This window comes from Emys orbicularis, chromosome 9 (genome assembly GCF_028017835.1).
Source record: "Emys orbicularis isolate rEmyOrb1 chromosome 9, rEmyOrb1.hap1, whole genome shotgun sequence".
NCBI classification, from domain to species: domain Eukaryota; kingdom Metazoa; phylum Chordata; order Testudines; family Emydidae; genus Emys; species Emys orbicularis.
Window position 1 is genome coordinate 15,318,611 of NC_088691.1, and position 17,793 is coordinate 15,336,403.

At 39.8% G+C, this 17,793-nt stretch overlaps 1 protein-coding gene across 4 annotated transcripts in view; it reads right to left on the bottom strand.

Annotated features, from left to right (window-relative positions):
* The window catches only part of TENM1 (teneurin transmembrane protein 1), a 385,653-nt gene that overhangs the window by 100,715 nt on the left and 267,145 nt on the right, over nucleotides 1-17,793 (bottom strand). For all 4 annotated transcript variants that reach the window (XM_065411098.1, XM_065411097.1, XM_065411096.1 and 1 more), the window contains 3 exons: nucleotides 14,893-15,154; nucleotides 10,423-10,690; nucleotides 5,521-5,664 (listed from right to left, as the gene is read on the bottom strand). In XM_065411098.1, coding sequence (XP_065267170.1) covers nucleotides 5,521-5,664; nucleotides 10,423-10,690; nucleotides 14,893-15,154 — 674 coding nt within the window. The remainder of the gene's footprint in view (nucleotides 1-5,520; nucleotides 5,665-10,422; nucleotides 10,691-14,892; nucleotides 15,155-17,793) is intronic.

Below are 17,793 nucleotides of genomic sequence, written 5' to 3' on the forward strand. Positions count from 1 at the left end.
ACATCAATGGGCCTGATTCTGAATGGAAGAATACCAGTTTAACACCCATGCAACTCCATTTACTTCAGTGGAGTACTCCTTATTTATACCAGTGCAATTTAGATCAGAATCAAACCCAATGAGTGTTATGCATGCATGAAGCCAAAAGGGTGCTAAGCATTAAGGAATGTTAGGGTCTGTCTCCTCTGCAATTAGAGGTGTGACATACCCAAACTAGTTTAAACCTAACTAGCGCAAGTACCAACCTCACGAAAGCCATGGGAGTATGAACTTCAGTGTGCGCGCTGAAGCTCATGCTGCCATGGTTTCACTACTCTTGGCACTCACGCTAGTTAGATTAAAGCCAGCGCGATTATTCTACACATGCTGCAATCAGCCTTCCAACTGCAGCACAGGCACACCTTTAGACATAAACAGGGGAAACTTGCTTGTGCTGGATGGTGGATAAGGGATACATTAGGCTACTCTAGATTGTCCTTAAAGTATGACGGTGGTCCAAATCTAGTGCTCACAGTTCCCCTTGTTTAGAAGTTGTTTTGTGGATTGCAAATAAGTCTGAAATGAAAATTCCCCTTGGAAGCCAGTGGGTGGTGCTTTATGCTGATTTCAAAGCAGAATCCATTTTTCAAACTTATTTATGAACAAGGGTCAGAATACATCTCTCTCCTTGGAGTTTAGGGTTGGTATATAAAAGGAGCTTGGAAATATGCGAGCATAATCAATGGAAATTTATATCTCCTCCCTCCCCCCCTGTAAAAATCACTGATCTCACAGGAAATGCTGGCCTTTGTGTGAGGCTAAAAATGTAAAGACAATCTTTTATCTGTTTCAGACAAATAATATATGATTAGGGCTCTAGAGAGTTTGTTTTGCTTTTATTCAGTTTAAGCATGTACGTAACTTTAGGCACATGAGTAGTCTTTTTGGCTTCAATCAGTGCTTTGCTAGACTAGGGCCAGAGTTACTGTATCTGTAACTTCAAAGTATAAAGTCCCTTTAAAAGGGACAAAAACTCATTCAACACACTCTCCCATCTGAAGAAAAATCCACTTCAAAGGATACACTGAAAACATTGGTTATTGGGGTATTCATTTACATTTGTGAGTTCTCTGGGTATTTCAAAAGGACTTTCTGCTTTCAGGAGCTAGCATGTACATGTGTGTTTGTTAACTGATTATGACAAATAGTTTGAAGATTCTGCATGTTGGAAAAAATGGCAACAAACTTTGATGAAAAACGTTTAAGAATAGAATCATCAGGAACCCAGAATGATCAAATCTTGTTTTCTGAATCAGAAAAAGAAAACTAGGGGACAATAATCATGGCCTTAGTGTAACTGAGAGCAAAATATGATCAGTCATCTATGTTAATACAACATACTTATTGGCTCAAAAAGAGTATGTGTTTAAAAAGCCAGGGTTTCCAGGGCAGAATGTGGTGGGACAATTGGGAGTGATGGACAGGCTTTTCACTTCATGGATGCCACAATCAATCAGGAAATATCTTTACAGAAATAAAAGAGGCCCTTACTTCCTAGAATGGTAAGATGCCTTGTATGTCTTATGGTTTGCCTAAAGCAATGTTTGTATCAATAAGATTTAGACCTGGGAACAGATTCAAGAAATGTATTTCTGCATAAATGTATCTATTGTCACTGTTTTTTTCTGGTATGGAATTTAAACTTGCTCTTGTAAATATCCGTATGCTGAATATCACTAAGTAATACATATGGGGGATTCACTGCATCATAGGGTATGCTTCACTGCAGTGTTAGCTTGAAGTACACCTTGAGTTTTGTCCCTCACCCAACTCCTGCCACACACACAAATCTTTAACTTGAGTTAAGCGGCACTTTAAGTTCAAGCTAGGTAGCCCTTTAGGTGTGGGGTTGGAAGTGGTTTGAACCTCCAATGCTGCTGATGCTAGAGCTGGTAAAGCAGTGGGGACGCAGTAGCTTGAGTTAAAGCAACTCATGAACTGCTAATCCAATCACACTGTGTAGCTTGAGAGTTGTTTCGCAGTGTGGTCAGTTTGCGTAGGTATACTCTGCAATAAAAGACCAGGGGCTGGCCCGAGTCACGGTTATGGGGCTTAGCCTTCGGGGCTATAAAATAGCAGTGTAGACATTTGGGCTCGGGCTGGAGCCTGGGCTCTGGGACTACGATGGGGGAAGGTCTCAGAGCCTGGGCTTCATCCCAAGCCTGCTATTTTTAGCCCTGCAGCCTGAGTGCCATGAGCCCGAGTCAGCTGACCTGGGCTCTGAGACTCGAAGCCATGGGTTTTTGATCACAATATAGACATACCCTTTCATTCAAGCTAAGCCCTTGAGTTAGGCTAGCTCGAGTGGATTAACTCAAATATAGTAACTCAAGCTAACTGTTGCAGCACTAAAGACCCTGTAGAAGGATCCTAATGGCAGAAAGTCTGCTGGGGGAGAAGGCTGTACTGGCCAAACTTGACTGCAAATTCCTCTCCATCAGTGGGCCTACCCAGGGCCATGAAAGCCCAAAAGGTGTGTGGCACTGGCTGAAAAGAAAAGATGGCTAGAATGGCTAGTGGATGCACTTACTCATCAGACTGCCTCAGCAAACTCCATTCAACAACAAAAGAAACATTATTGCTAATAGGTTCAGGCCATATTATATTCATGCTATTTTTCTGTCACTGATAAGCAAAAAGAAGTTAGGCCTTTTTTTTTTTTAGTTATTTCTGCCACTTGCAATCATGACAAAAACATCAAACTGAAGAATCAACAACTCAGACTTCTAATATGCATACAATATTATTCAGTCAACAGAACCCCAATCAGCTGAAATATGTGTGTATAGCTGATCAAATCAAGTGTTTTTAATGTTAAGGTGAAATGAAAGTTACATAAGGACTATTTGCAGTAAAGTACCATAACTTTTTACATTTGAATTGTGTTCCCAATGCTATTCCTGTAGTTTGGATTAACTGGATTGTGACAGCATTTCAAAAAGAGAAAGTAAATTCAGTACCCGTGAAAAGTTCACACTTGCATCCCTGCAGAGTGAATGCTTTATTTTAATTAAATACAAAAAGATCTCAAGAAATTAATTCCTGAGAAGGCTACTCCACACTTACGCCTTTCATTTCCTCTCACGTTGACATAGAGCATAAGCTTGAATTTTACAGTGACTGTTTTAGGTTTGAATCACAACCTTACCCTTGTTTAAAATCAATGTTTTGCATGGCTGAAACTGAAGAGCTTTTCTTGACCTTTTGGCTGAGATCAAGTGATATATTATTTATTTTGGAGCTTTTGGCTAATTAACTTAAATATCTAGTTTGTCATCTATTTGTGGGACTATTCTTTACTTTGGTAGGTATATGAATTCTATGATTTGATAATTAATTCCCCATATTTGACTAGTATGACCCTAAAGCAGTTTCTATGACAGTTCACATGCAGGAGCTTTATGGGCATTATCAAGATCAACTGCACTGAAGTCTTTCCTGTGATTTCAGTAGGCTTTGGATCAGACCTTATGCCCTGATTTGGGTATGTACTTAAGCCTGTGCCCTAACTTTACACATATAAGTAGGCCCACTGCCTTCATGGCTTGTGCTTAAAGTTAAAAATGTGCTTACATACATTCCTGGATCAGTGCCTTTGTAAGGAAAGGACAAAGGTGAGAACAATTTCCTCTGGTTTAAGTCTCCATCTTGCCAACTCTGTGCAGATGTGTAAGGTGGGAGGGAAGGCAGAAGAAACCTCCCATCCCCACTTAAAATCTAGGTACAAGGGTTAGTCACCCAGAATTCTTGCAGTCACAAAGCACAAGGATTGCTTGAGGCTAGTGCTAACAGGCAGAAGAGGTTAGCATGGGCTGCATCCTTTCAAAGGACGTAGAAAGCTTGCTGGGACTATGCAGCCCCGCATTTGCAGAAACTGTATGTCATGAACAGTATCTCTGGGAGCGACCAATGTACAGTTCATCCCTATGTGCCCTGGGCTCTGGGCAGTGGCCGAAAAGCCACAATTTAACCTCAAATGTTTACTACTCATAATTGTGTATTGTATAAAGTCTCATAAATATTTTAGTCTCATAACTGCTGTGTGGTGAATTAGAAGGGGTGGCATTACAGTAAGTGCTAAGGTCAGACATACATATAAACTGGAGCGATAAAAGAAAGTATTCCCAAGAACTCAGTTTTGAAACTAAACTATTTAAGTGGCAAACTGGCACTAGGATGTGGACTATCGGGCTCACAGCTGGGGGGCTGGACTGACTGAGGTCAGATTTCTCTGTGTGTTAAATGTCAACAGCTGGCATTTAAAAAAGTCAATCTATACAAACCAGGAAGGTGGGTATGAAAGAACCACTGCTTAAAATGTCAAACTATTTCAAATCAAAATCTTGATCATTTACAAACTAAGCCTGACCTTTTGTATTTGGAATATTTACACTACAGTTGTACATTTGACATCAGAATTTATGAAATCCTGACAGCTTTACATCTGTGCATGAATCTGGGTTACAGTTGTTTGCAGTTGGAAACAGATTTTAGTGGATAGATTCTTAGCTGGAAAATTGGCAGAGCTCTACTGAAGCTAGTGCTAAGCTGATTTGCACCAGCTGAGACTCTGATCCTAGGTTTTTCTCTCCCAAAGAACAGAACATGTCCATTTATTTGCAAATTCATATTCATTCTCAATACTGTAACTTACTATAACTGTATTAATTTGATAATTTAAATCCACTAAGAGTAGTTCCTAATTATAGCTGCTTGGGGGGAAACCATAAAATAATAGGTAATGAGAAAACAGATTAAAGTCTCAGAGTTTGAGTAATTTATATGTAGGGAATAAGTCAGGAGGGCAAAATAAATGAGTAGATTCTTTGCGTTTTTTGTGTGTGCGCGCGCGCGCTCGTGAAAGGTGCTAGACCGTTGCTAGGAGAGTAAAGTATTTTATTTATCCACAGCTCGGATACAAAGTGAGCAGCAGTGCACACTGTCCTGGCAAGATGAGTCTACTCCAAATGGAAGCACCACCTCCAGAAGGCCAGTTTTTAGCTCAATTTCTATGCATATTTGGTCCTTAGTTCCACTGGTGAGACTGCCAATAATTATGCTAATTAAAGCCAGTTGTAGCGGTGAGTTTGTGACATAGATACTTGTCCACTGAGAAGACAACACACCATCAATTCTTTTCACAGAGACCAGCAAACAGGAGCAACATTCAATCCCTACTATCTTAGACTGGATTCAAAACAACAACCTAGAGATATAAAGTTCTATATCGTATATCAGTATTCTCTTATCCAGCCTAATGAAAAAAAACATACATTTACAAGATTTTTATTTATGCCTGATAGCTAAGACACACACAAAAATATTTTCAGCTGGTGGGTAAGTGTGCAGTTCTCAATAAAGAAAGTTGCACACTCAAAGGATAAAACATTAACAATGAAAAATTGAACATCTAAATTCTTCATCATCATCTTGAAAATATATTCCTTTCCAACATGTCTGATTGATAACTGAAGGACTTACCACTCTGTGGATTCAATACGTGGTGTTTGTTTATGGACCAACCCCCCAGATTCAAAGCATCCATCTCAAAACCCTGCAGGATAGCTGTCCTTTTCTCCCACAGAATAAAATCATGGCATGTTTCATATTCGTATCCTACTGACACTGAAAACAAATGAGGATATGTTAGATTGTTTTTCCTTCATTTATTATCTACCTTTTCCTTACTTGTTTTTATAGCTACCTGACAGTAATGAGGCTCCTATGCTGGCTCCTGCATTTTATTTTGATTTTTATTGTTTGAGGGTACAAAAAAAGTCTAAGAGATTATCGGTTCCTTTGATAGTCATGGTTACTGTAGTTTCAAAGTACAGTATCTTCTAAGTCTATCCTTATAGTATCAATTATGTACTGGCTTTTGCATGTGTGTATCTTTTTTCCCCAGGGGAATCTGTCCAACTTGCTCAATAGCATCTCCCTTAACTAAATGAACTATTGCTAAATTCAAAGAGTCCTGTTTTGTTCAAGGAGGGGAGTGGAGATTCAATTCCACTTAACTCATCCTTTTCCTTTGATACATGTAAGAATGTTGGCATAGATTTGTCACCAATTACCCCCCGTTTCTAGTGAACCTTAGGTGCAACACTTCAAACCTGAGGTCTTGTGTCATAATTGTAGGGAGCAAGTGATATTTTGGCTTGTTTGTAAGGCAAATGTTTTATTGGAACATAACAGACTGTTCCCACTACACTCTGGAGCTTCTCATTAGTTTATAAAAAAGAAGTCTCTGTTTTTGCTACTAAACTTTCTGACTCCTGAATTCACATTCCCTTGCCTCCTGTTAACGTCACTGTATGTTTAAAGCTTTACTGGCATCAGATCATTATGCTATGTACCCAGCAGCTGCCTTGTCCATCCTTTGCAATTCAAAGAGGCCCCAGCAGCTAAAACAACACTGCTTTTATACAACTGCTCATTCTGAATCTACAGATTTGGCCACAGTACTGATTATTTCTCCCAAAACTACCTTTGCCATTCTTTTACTGGGATTATTCATTGTGTCAATATCAAAACAAGTGCTTTTCTAGGTGTTAATGTAAGGAGGAAGATAAAGGAGAAGTTTTTAGTATGAAGCATCTTTGCTGATGACTTATCACCTATATTATAGGATCTTTTCTTCAGTCATACACTTAACAAGTTCATCCCAGGTCAGGCATACATACGGTCCACAACGCTGAGGAATAGTCCAGAGTTGCAGACACCCTCTGGGGCAGATTCTCAACTGGTGTAAACTGCCATAGTTCCATTGAACTCAGTGGGAGTTTAACTGACTTGAATGGAGCCATGGCAGTTTATACCAGCTGAAGATCTGCTGCTAGCCTAGATGTCCATAATGGAGCACATGGTAGGATCATGGGTGATAATGCATCCGAAGAAGTGGGTATTCACCCCCGAAAGCTCATGCTCCTACAGACTCTTTGCTGCTTTTACAGATCCAGACTAACACGGCTACCCCTTTGATAGGTGATAATGTAGTACTTCTACTATTCTCTGCCCACATCTGAAATCCCTGAATTGCGAGATATTCCTAAAGCTCATTATCTGCTTTGTCACAACTTCACTGTCTTCTTCTCTTTGGCCCTCCCTGTTAGTAGCATTTGGATACCCTCTTTTATATGCTAACTTTATATATCTAAGAACGAGCCACATGCTTAAACTCTGTTTTATTTCCATTGTTAAAGAATCTTTTAGAACCAGTTTTTCCAGAGAGAGGAGTATTATTATATATTTTTTTCTAACCCTTCAATTTTAAGAAGAAACTCTGTTGTTATAATTTCTGCTGCAAATGTAAGATCAGGAAATTTCCTCAATGTGCAAGACTTGGCGAGTAGGGAAATGCCATCATATATTTCTCTAAATAAAAAACCCCAAACCCCAGGTCCTTCCAAGCATGCGAGTACCTTCAGAAAGTCTGTTTTTTTCTAAGAGACCACTTTTCCTGGATAGACTACTATAGTAAATCATTATGTAACTGTTGCCAATAATCCTGAAGAAAAATGAAAGTGTTTATAGGTTTATAATATTAAAGGCAGATTGTTATATTCCTGAGCTTATAGGACTTCAATCTGCTGTAATTTAATGTAATTAAAATGAAGTCTGAGCAGAATGCATTATTAAATATTGTAATACACTAACACAGGGAATTATTTTGACAAAATTCACATAATGAATGCAGATGAGGGTCCCAGACTACTCCAATCTGTCAAATTAAATAAGGCTTTATCAGAATCTTACAAACCAAGTTAACAATGCACTTAAATATAAAGATTATTGCTTCTGTTTTGTAAGAAGCATAATTAAAATCAACTTTAAATGAAATCAGACATCAAACTGCAAATAAATAAATAAATAGGTGTTATTTCATAGTGCCTCATGGACTGGTTTTATTCTTGTTTCCTTTGATAAATGCTTTGCTAGAATTCATTTTAGGATTTAGCAACTCAGTGTACCATTTGGTGACATCTCTAACATAGTTATTTGGTTTAAAGTCTAGAAATATGTTGGAGAAGGGTGGACTTCATGATTACTGGATTTCAAATAATCTGGAAGGGAATTAGCATATTTAACTGTTCTGTACTATATTTATTAGTATTAACATATGTAGTGCCATTTCATGTCATTTTCAGACATCCTACATTTTATAACAACAAAATTCCATAATATCATTGCTGTCTATATTATATGTATGTATGTATGGAAAAATGAACAAATAGGTTATAACTCAGAAGAGAAATCTCAACTCATTTAATTCCGTTCTTTGTTATACAAGTTGATATAGGAATCTATATTGTATAAGCAGTTAGGGCCAGATTCTGCCACTCTTATTCACACTAAATAGTACTTTCCACTATGGTAGATTTCTACATCGGCTGTACAGTGTGAATAATGTTCCCCTAAGATAGCATTTGTCCACTTTTGAACACATATTTGAAAGAGTGGATAGTCATAGTATTATCCTTTGCAGATGTCAATGAGACTACTTATGGAGCAAGATATTACGCACTGTAAGTGGCAGAATGTGGCCCCTAATTATTTTAATATTTTAGAGTCTGATCCTGCAAACACTTATCATTGTGAGTAGCTCCACAGACTTAAAAACATACTGAAATCCCACTGAATTCAATAGAACTACTCACAAGTGTAAGCACTACTGGAACAATAAATACACGTATAGGAAGTGTTTGCAATAGCAGGTCATTAAACACAATGCACCATCATTGATTAAAAATAATGAAAAAACATTCAAGATCAAATAGCAAAATTCATGTGAAAATATTTTGGATAAATGAAATGTATTTTACTTATCATAGAATCATAGAATATCAGGGTTGGAAGGGACCTCAGGAGGTCATCTAGTCCAATCCCCTGCTCAAAGCAGGACCAATTCCCAACTAAATCATCCCAGCCAGGGCTTTGTCAAGCCGGGCCTTAAAAACCTCCAAAGAAGGAGACTCCACCGCCTCCCTAGGTAACGCATTCCAGTGCTTCACCACCCTCCTAGTAAAAAAGTTTTTCCTAATATCCAACCTAGACCTCCCCCACTGCAACTTGAGACCATTGCTCCTTGTTCTGTCATCTGTCACCACTGAGAACAGCCGAGCTCCATCCTCTTTGGAACCCCCCCTCAGGTAGTTGAAAGCAGCTATCAAATCCCCCCTCATTCTTCTCTTCTGGAGACTAAACAATCCCAGTTCCCTCAGCCTCTCCTCATAAGTCATGTGCTCCAGACCCCTAATCATTTTTGTTGCCCTCCGCTGGACTCTTTCCAATTTTTCCACATCCTTCTTGTAGTGTGGGGCCCAAAACTGGACACAGTATTCCAGATGAGGCCTCACCAATGTCGAATAAAGGGGAACGATCACGTTCCTCGATCTGCTGGCAATGCCCCTACTTATACAGCCCAAAATGCCGTTAGCCTTCTTGGCAACAAGAGCACACTGTTGACTCATATCCAGCTTCTCGTCCACTGTGACCCCTAGGTCCTTTTCTGCAGAACTGCTACCCAGCCATTCGGTCCCTAGTCTGTAGCAGTGCATGGGATTCTTCCGTCCTAAGTGCAGGACTCTGCACTTGTCCTTGTTGAACCTCATCAGGTTTTTTTTGGCCCAATCCTCTAATTTGTCTAGGTCCCTCTGTATCCGGTCTCTACCCTCTAGTGTATCTACCACGCCTCCCAGTTTAGTGTCATCTGCAAACTTGCTGAGAGTGCAGTCCACACCATCCTCCAGATCATTAATAAAGATATTAAACAAAACCGGCCCCAGGACCGACCCTTGGGGCACTCCGCTTGAAACCATTATAGTATTTTCACATATAGGCATTCAGTCATAAATCAGAGACCACTACTTGGATAACTTTAAAATCTAAAAAACTAAAATAAAAGGACCCCAAAAAGTATGGATGATTTCTATGTACAGCTTTTGAAATAACAAGTCAAGAAGTTAACAGTTTCAGACATCAAATATAATAAGCAAAGATACCTAAAAGTTAGCACTTAGTAAATTCTAAATGGAAATGATACTTTAAATGTCACTGCCAAAAAAATGACAGAGGCAATGACACACCGAAGGTCACAGTGAGAAAGTACATTCCAAACACAGAGATAGCTACACAGGTGACCACAGGTATGTAACCATTATGAGATGGGAGAAAGAGACTTTTGAACTAGAGATGCCAAAAATAAAATAAAATGTGGCTTTAGAAATGTGAGGAATAACAAAATAAATGCTTCCTAGATAATCACATTCCAATTGGCTAAACGCTGCAATTAATTAAGATAACTATATATCATCAGAAGTGTAAACAGTATTTTCCCTTCAAATGTATTACTACTACTAATTATACTGAAGTAACTCAACATACCTGTTGCCTCTGCCAGACCAGACACCTTCTGTCCATAAATGTCTGTCTTGTTCCAGGCAAAAGCGTAGACCAGGTTTGTAGCAGCAGGAAACCACTTCTGAACTAGTCGCCCTTCAACAGCAACTGTAAGATGTACTTTTGTCATTCCGGGAGGGATGGCTGCATGTGTCAAAATAATGCGGAGCAAGGTTTTATATCCAGGGGTTCGACTGCTGAGGTAACTGAGCTTCACAAAGCTAGAAGGAATTGGGATTTCCTCCTGGACCACCTAGAAGAACCCAACAGTTGTACACACTGTTATTAATGATATTCATGCCTAGGAAAAGGGCAAAGTTTTGTATTTCAAATCATGATGTTTTCTAAGAAACCTAGGCACCACCGAAAACCGACTTCCTTGACCCATGCCCTGCCTCTGCCAGGCATATTGTGGTCAGGAATAATGCAAAATCTTCAGCATCATCCAAAGCTGTGCAGTGTCTGAAAGATCACACAGGTGGAAAACAGGTAATTTGTCTATACTTTGCTAAGGAGGCCCCATCTCTTTTCTAATTCTTCTTTGTCTCTAACGTTTGCACACAATATTACTTTTGCCTTAAGTTTTTGGGTCCAATTTGTGATGACAATTATTCCCTTGAGTACTAATCTCGTCTAAATCCACTAAACTCAGTTGTCCTAGAGTTGCAGGTTGACTTTGGAGAGGATATCTCATTTGGTTAATTAATTTGTGGACATACATATAATTAAATAAGTACATATTTTAAACTCACCTTGGGCCATATTGTGTGTTTAAGGTACTACCCTGGGTTGGCTGCCCCATTTTAGAGGGACCTAAGGAAGGAGCCATGCCTTCTTGAGCAATACAATCCTTTCCAGAGCTACTTAGTGTGCAGAGGGACAGCAAAGACTACAGGCTGGTAGGAGGCGGAAGGTGTCATGGCTTTGGCCTTCTGAGACATGTGGGCGCTGGAGGCTACTAGGAGGGATTAACCCTTGTGCTTCCTTGAATGGAGGAGATGCTGTTGTGGCAGTCCTTGGTGCAGGGCATGCAATAGAATGAGGGAAACGCCTTGCATGCTCCCTGACACACTCATGCAAGGTCCACTCACAATTGGATTCTGTTTAGTAAATTTAAATGCTGCAGGCTGTGATGTTAGCATGTCTCATATCATTACTAATGAGCCAGTCTGTCACAATGTTAAACCAACACAATCTGGAAGAATACAAATGGTGCTTTGTTTACTTTTCCTGGTTCTTCCAGCTCACTTTTTGTTTCCTTAATAACAAATCATTTCAGTTTCAAACACCTTCTTTTACCTTATAGCTATAATAACACTGTCACAGAAATACTGCAGTATCATTGGAGGCCTGCCAGCACTTGTCGTTTCAACATATGAAATGTGCTGTTGGCAGGGAATTCCTGATCCCTTGATTATTCCCTGTCCTTCCTGCTGACATCCCAGCTGCCTCCTCTGTCATGCATCTGACATCAGTAGGTTCTAAACTTTCCTTCCTCTAAAACAGGAGAAAAGTAGTAGATATTCATGTAAAGTACATTTTAGTATTTCACTCTCGACTATCCCAAACCAGGGGATTAGGAGCAGTTACTCAGTGAATATACCGTTGTGACCGTAAGAGCATCCCAATGACCGGGTGCAAGGGGCTCACTGGTATCAGGTACTGCGTTTCTGCTGGTCTGACCAGTTCGGTGTACCCCAATTCACTTTTGTCATAATCTCTATCTAATAGGCATTGTGTAAGGCAGTGTTTCCCAAACTTGGGACGCCGCTTGTGTAGGGAAAGCCCCTGGCGGGCCGGGCCAGTTTATTTACCTGCCCCGTCCACTGGCTGCGGTTCGCCGCTCCAGGCCAATGGGGGATGCTGGAAACCGCGCAGGCCGAGGGATGTACTGGCCGCTGCTTCCCGCAGCTCCCATTGGCCTGGAGCAGCGAACTGCGGCCAGTGGGAGCCGCGATCAGCCGGACCTGCAGACGGGGCAGGTAAACAAACCGGCCCGGCCCGTCAGGGGCTTTCCCTGAACAAGTGGCATCCCAAGTGTGGGAAACACTGGTGTAAGGTATCATTGGAAAACCAACAACACACTGATCATTAATATTCTTGTGTGGTATACGTATGGTAAACACCCAAAAGACTATAGAAATTGAAAGGAAATATAGGACTAAAATATATTTGAACTAGACAAATCTGGAGAGTGGGTAAACAGGTTTTTCCAGACAAAGGAAAGGCTGATGCCTCCATCCAGACAATGCAATCACAGACAACTGGCAATCACGGTCAAGTGGCCATTCATTGGCATATCAGAGGCTGCAGGGATAGATTAACTTGAATTGTAGAAAGCACCAGTGAGGAAGAAACCAGCATGAAACCTTCTCCATCAGACTCAATGGCATCTTTCCTCACAGCTGGGGCAATGGACTTTGAGAAGAATGTATTTCAAGAGTTCTCTGGACTATAGAAGAGAGGGGCAAAGAACCCCAAGTGATCTTCCACCTAAGTTCACAAAGAAACCAAGAGGTTTGTACTTTGTGGGAGATCCTGACCAAGACAGTGGTCAGCCATCTTGCTAGTAGGAGGAGTGTAAAGAATCTTACCTTGGACCAAGATTGTAGTTTTGCTAAGTTTTAGTCACTATAAAGTGTTTTTCACTTTTATTTGCATGTAACTATTTCTGACTTTATCACTTACATTTGACCTCTCTTTTTGTTAATAAACTTGTCTTACTTTTAATCTAAACCATCCCAGTACTGTGTTTGAATTGAAGTGATTGTTAACTCCAGGTAAAGCAACACACTGCTGGTTTTTTTTGTCTCTTTAAAGAGCAAGACCGTATTACTTCCCTAAATGTTCCAGTAGAGGGCTGGACATTTCAAGGCAGACAGTTTTGAGGAAATTCAGGACTGCGGGTATGTTGGGGTCACTTGGCTGGTAGTAACTAAGTCTGGTGGAGACCTAAGTGTGGCTATGATGTAACAAGCCAGCTGTTGGAGTCAGAGTTGCTGAACCAAGGCCCCTTATCATACAGATACTCAGAGCATGCTTGTATGCTGGCTGGGAGCATCCCGACAGGAAGCTGCAGCAGTAGAGCATTTTAAGGCACTCACTGTTACAGGACAAGTGATGACACAACCTCTCACTGGTTTGGGGGTTGTACTCTGAAATGTGACAACTGTATCTAGCAATTCAGATACTTATGTGGAAGGGTGTGACATAGTTCTTTTACTACCTTGTATCAGCTCTTTTTAACCTGTGCCCATTATTTATCCCATTCTATTCAGTGGAGACAGGAATGTAACTATACAGCCACAGCACTGCCACTAGAAGGCTGAGATAGTATGATGTTTTATTGTTACTTATAGCAGAAAGTGACAGAATTCAACTAGAAGGGTTCTCTATACAATAAAGAAATTAATGAGGCCCTTTTTAGGGAGCAATGCAATTTTGTAATAGAGAAAAAGCTGGATGGAAAATATTTATAACCACAGATAACCTCCAAAATATCTATAAGCACTGAATAACCTTGCTTTGATGTCATTCCCAGAAGTACAGCCCTGGGAAGGGAACATCATCACAGCAGTAAGCAATCAGTGTATTCCAGTGTCCTTTTTACAGCAGCACTTTCAGGACTTCCAGGAATGAGGGGAAGACAATCCATGCATCTGATGAAGTGAGTTCTAGCCCACAAAAGCTTATGCCCAAATAAATGTGTTAGTCTCTAAGGTGCCACAAGGACTCCTCATTGTTTTTCTGATACAGACTAACACGGCTATGACTCTGAAACCTAACCCTATCCTGTGTCTCTGAACTTCTGGGTCTGAACATGTACCATTAAACTTATAAAATGATCATTTACTTCTGTGGGATCTAGATTTTTCCAAACCTGTATGAAGCTTTCTAAATACTAGGTTGAAATCCTGGCTCCACTGAAATCAATGGCAAAACTCTCATTGACTTCAATCTGGCTGGAATATTACCATATGTGTTAAATGTTAAGTATTACTACTTCCACTACTAAAACTGGACCTGAAACATTTCATATCTAACAGTTTTATACATAAAATCTCTGATTTGCATGTGCAATCAGGTTTATGCAGGCAGATCAGGAATCTAATTTACTATGTTATTTGTGCACCCAAATTTTATTTTTTGCATAAGCTAATGCTTGGACTAAAATCTTTGCATACCAATATGTGGATGTGAAAAATTGTGAGTGTATATTTAATAGCCAGGTTCAGATCCTTTTGAAAATGTGGTGGATGGTAATTAAAATCAACATAATTTACATATTGTAATAAAATACATGTTTTTATGCTAGAAATGTATACTTAATATCAAATAACAATGTAGGTTTCATTAACAAAGGGTATAAATAGAGATCAGAAAAAAATTCTAACTGTTTTCTAGCATTTTTTTCTACAATAGCACATTCTGTTCATTTGAAAATATCTTTTTTACCTGGAGCTCTGGAATGACCGTTCCCCTCTCTGGACAGGATCCTCCAAATGTTGTCAGAGGTGAAGGGAGTACAATTGGATTTGGGCTGATAAAGCTAGTGATGTCACAAGATGGTGGGTCCAACTCTGTTCTTTGCATGACAACTTTTTCTACTACAATAAACCTATTCCAAGGCAACCAAAGTGTCCTTTTCTCAGAAATGAAAGGAGATCTGTCAAAGACCAGGGTGACAGAGATACCTCCAATAGCCACAAGGTCAAAACTGAAGAGACAAAACAAAACACATTGTCTTATACTGTTTCCTTTATAACATTAACACAGCTTGCAACAAATGACTACCAAAAATCCCACATGGAACCCCACTATAACTATTCATTTGATATGCGAAACAACTCCAATATTATCTTTCTAATTCCAACTGTGAGGCCAGGTGGTGCTTTCGCTCTATGCCTACTCCAAGCATTCATCACATGTAAGGTGAGATACTTCACTGCAATTTGTCCACTCTTCCTCTGGTGTTTACCTACTAAAAGCACTCACAGTTAACAACTGTGTGGAACCAATTACTCCTGGCCTGTATGTGAAGAAACTCCTAAACCACAAAATGACTGCTACTCAGATTGTGTGTGTGCCCAGCATATGAAGTAGCTGACTTGGGGCCTCACAATTGCCTCATTCTCCAACATGCACATTTTTCCTGTTCTGTGAGTAGTAAGATGAAGAGTTGGAGTATGCTCAAGAACCATATGGGGTTACAGCCCTACTGTTCAATGTGTGGACATTTTGGGAAAGCTTCCCATTAATTTCAGTGAGAACGGAATCAGCTCCTGGATGTGGTGCAATGGCAGGCTACTACAGGATATAGTCAAGGAGCAACTGTGAATAACCCTGTGCAGATCTGCACCCTAAGATAGTGTGAGACAGAAAGCAAGGCACATAGTGTCTCAGTTTTCCAAGATTCTGACATCTACAGCCAGGTAATATAAGGTAATGTAAATAGATATTTCACTCACTGTATTATTGAATGCATATATTATGGAAGCCTTTGATGGTAACAAACTGTGATAAGACGTCAGACTTAATTATGCATATTTCATCACATATCCCAAATGACACAGATTACTCTCAAAGTAAAATATAGGCAACATATTTTAATACTGTCACGGGTAGTGTAAATAAGAAATGATAATTAGTAACTTACAACACTGCAATTTTAAAATCAAGAAAATAAGGTAAATAAAATTACTCTCTTCACTATTGTAAATAAGCTATGCTACATACAAATCTTGGAAACAGCAAAGGGTTACTTCATTACCCTTTTAGAAGATAAGTTTTACAATGTGGTCAATGACCATAAAGTCTTCAAATGGCCAAACTCCTGAATTAGCCAAAACTTCTGGGGTAAATCATAGCTCCACACCTGCAAGTGGAAGTCCCTAAATGCAATGGAAGTGGCCTTAGCCTTAGGGCAGGATACAGGGAACACATCTCTTGTGTAATAGTGAACTCAGCTCATTCGACAGGGGTTCTCTGTACACCATGTGGAAGACATGAGGTGGACAGGAGGAGTTTAACATGCACAAGTGGGGCACAGGGACAAGCAGATACTATTGGAGCCATAATGTTGCAATAATGGCTGCAGAGTAGCTGTTTTGCCATTCTCTAGCCTTGGGGAAGATCCCGATTTTAAACTTGTGTTGCTCTGCTACCATCAGTCAGCTAAAGGAGTGATCTTTACAGGCTTCAGAAGAAGCCATTTTCTGACCTCCTCACTGTAAGATAGGAGTGAAGAAGGGGAAACTAGGGGGATCCTGTGGAAATTTCAACTATGCAAACCCCCAGGTCAGAGATGTCAAGGAGCTTGGCAATCTGCATAGCTTCAAAATAAAGAAGTCTTGAAATCTAACAGTAATACTGATCCCATGTGTTCTGGATCTGATCAAGAAAAGGGGGTGAACAGTTAGGTGGTAAAATTTGCATACGATACAAAATTACTCAAGATAGTTAAGTCCAAAGCTGACTGCAGAGTTACAAAGAAATCTCACTAAATTCGGAGGGTGGGTGACAAACTGGCAGATGAAATTCAACGCTGATGAATGCAAAATAATGTACATTGGAAAAATAATCTTAACTATACATAAAAAATGATGGGGGCTAAATTAGCAGTTACCACTCAAGAAAGATACCTTGGAGTCACTGGGGAGAGTTAGCTGAAAACCTCTGCCCAGTGTGCAGCAACAGCCAAAAAAACTAATGTTAGGAACCACTAGGAAATGGATAAATAATAGGATTGAAATATCATAATGCCAGTATATAAATCCAGGGTCTGCCCACACTTTGAATACCATGTACAGTACTAGTTGCCCCATCTCAGAAAAGATGCAGAGAAGGGCAACAAAAATGATTGGAGTATGGAATAGTTTCCATATGAGGACAGATTAAAAAGACTGGGACTGTTCATCTTAGAAAAGAGATGACTAAGGGGAGATATGTTAGAGGTCTATAAAATTGTGAATAGTATGGAGAAAGTGAGTAGAGAAGTGTTATTTAACTCTTTATATAACACAAGAATTAGGGATCATCTGATTAAATTAATAAGCAACAGGTTTAAAACAAACATGAGGAAGTACTTTTTCATGCAATGAAGTCAACCTGTGGAATTTATTGCTATGGGATGCTGTGAAGGCCAAAAGTAGAACTGGGTTCAAACAAGAATTAGCTAAGTTCATGGAGAATAGGTCTATCAATGGCTATTAACCAAGATGGTCAGGGATGGAACCCCATGCTCCAGGTTCACCTAACCTCTCACTGCCAGAAGTTGGGACTGGAGGAATGGGGATAGATCACTCAAATTGCCCTGTTCTGTTCATTCCCTCTGAAGCATCAAGCATTGGCCACTAT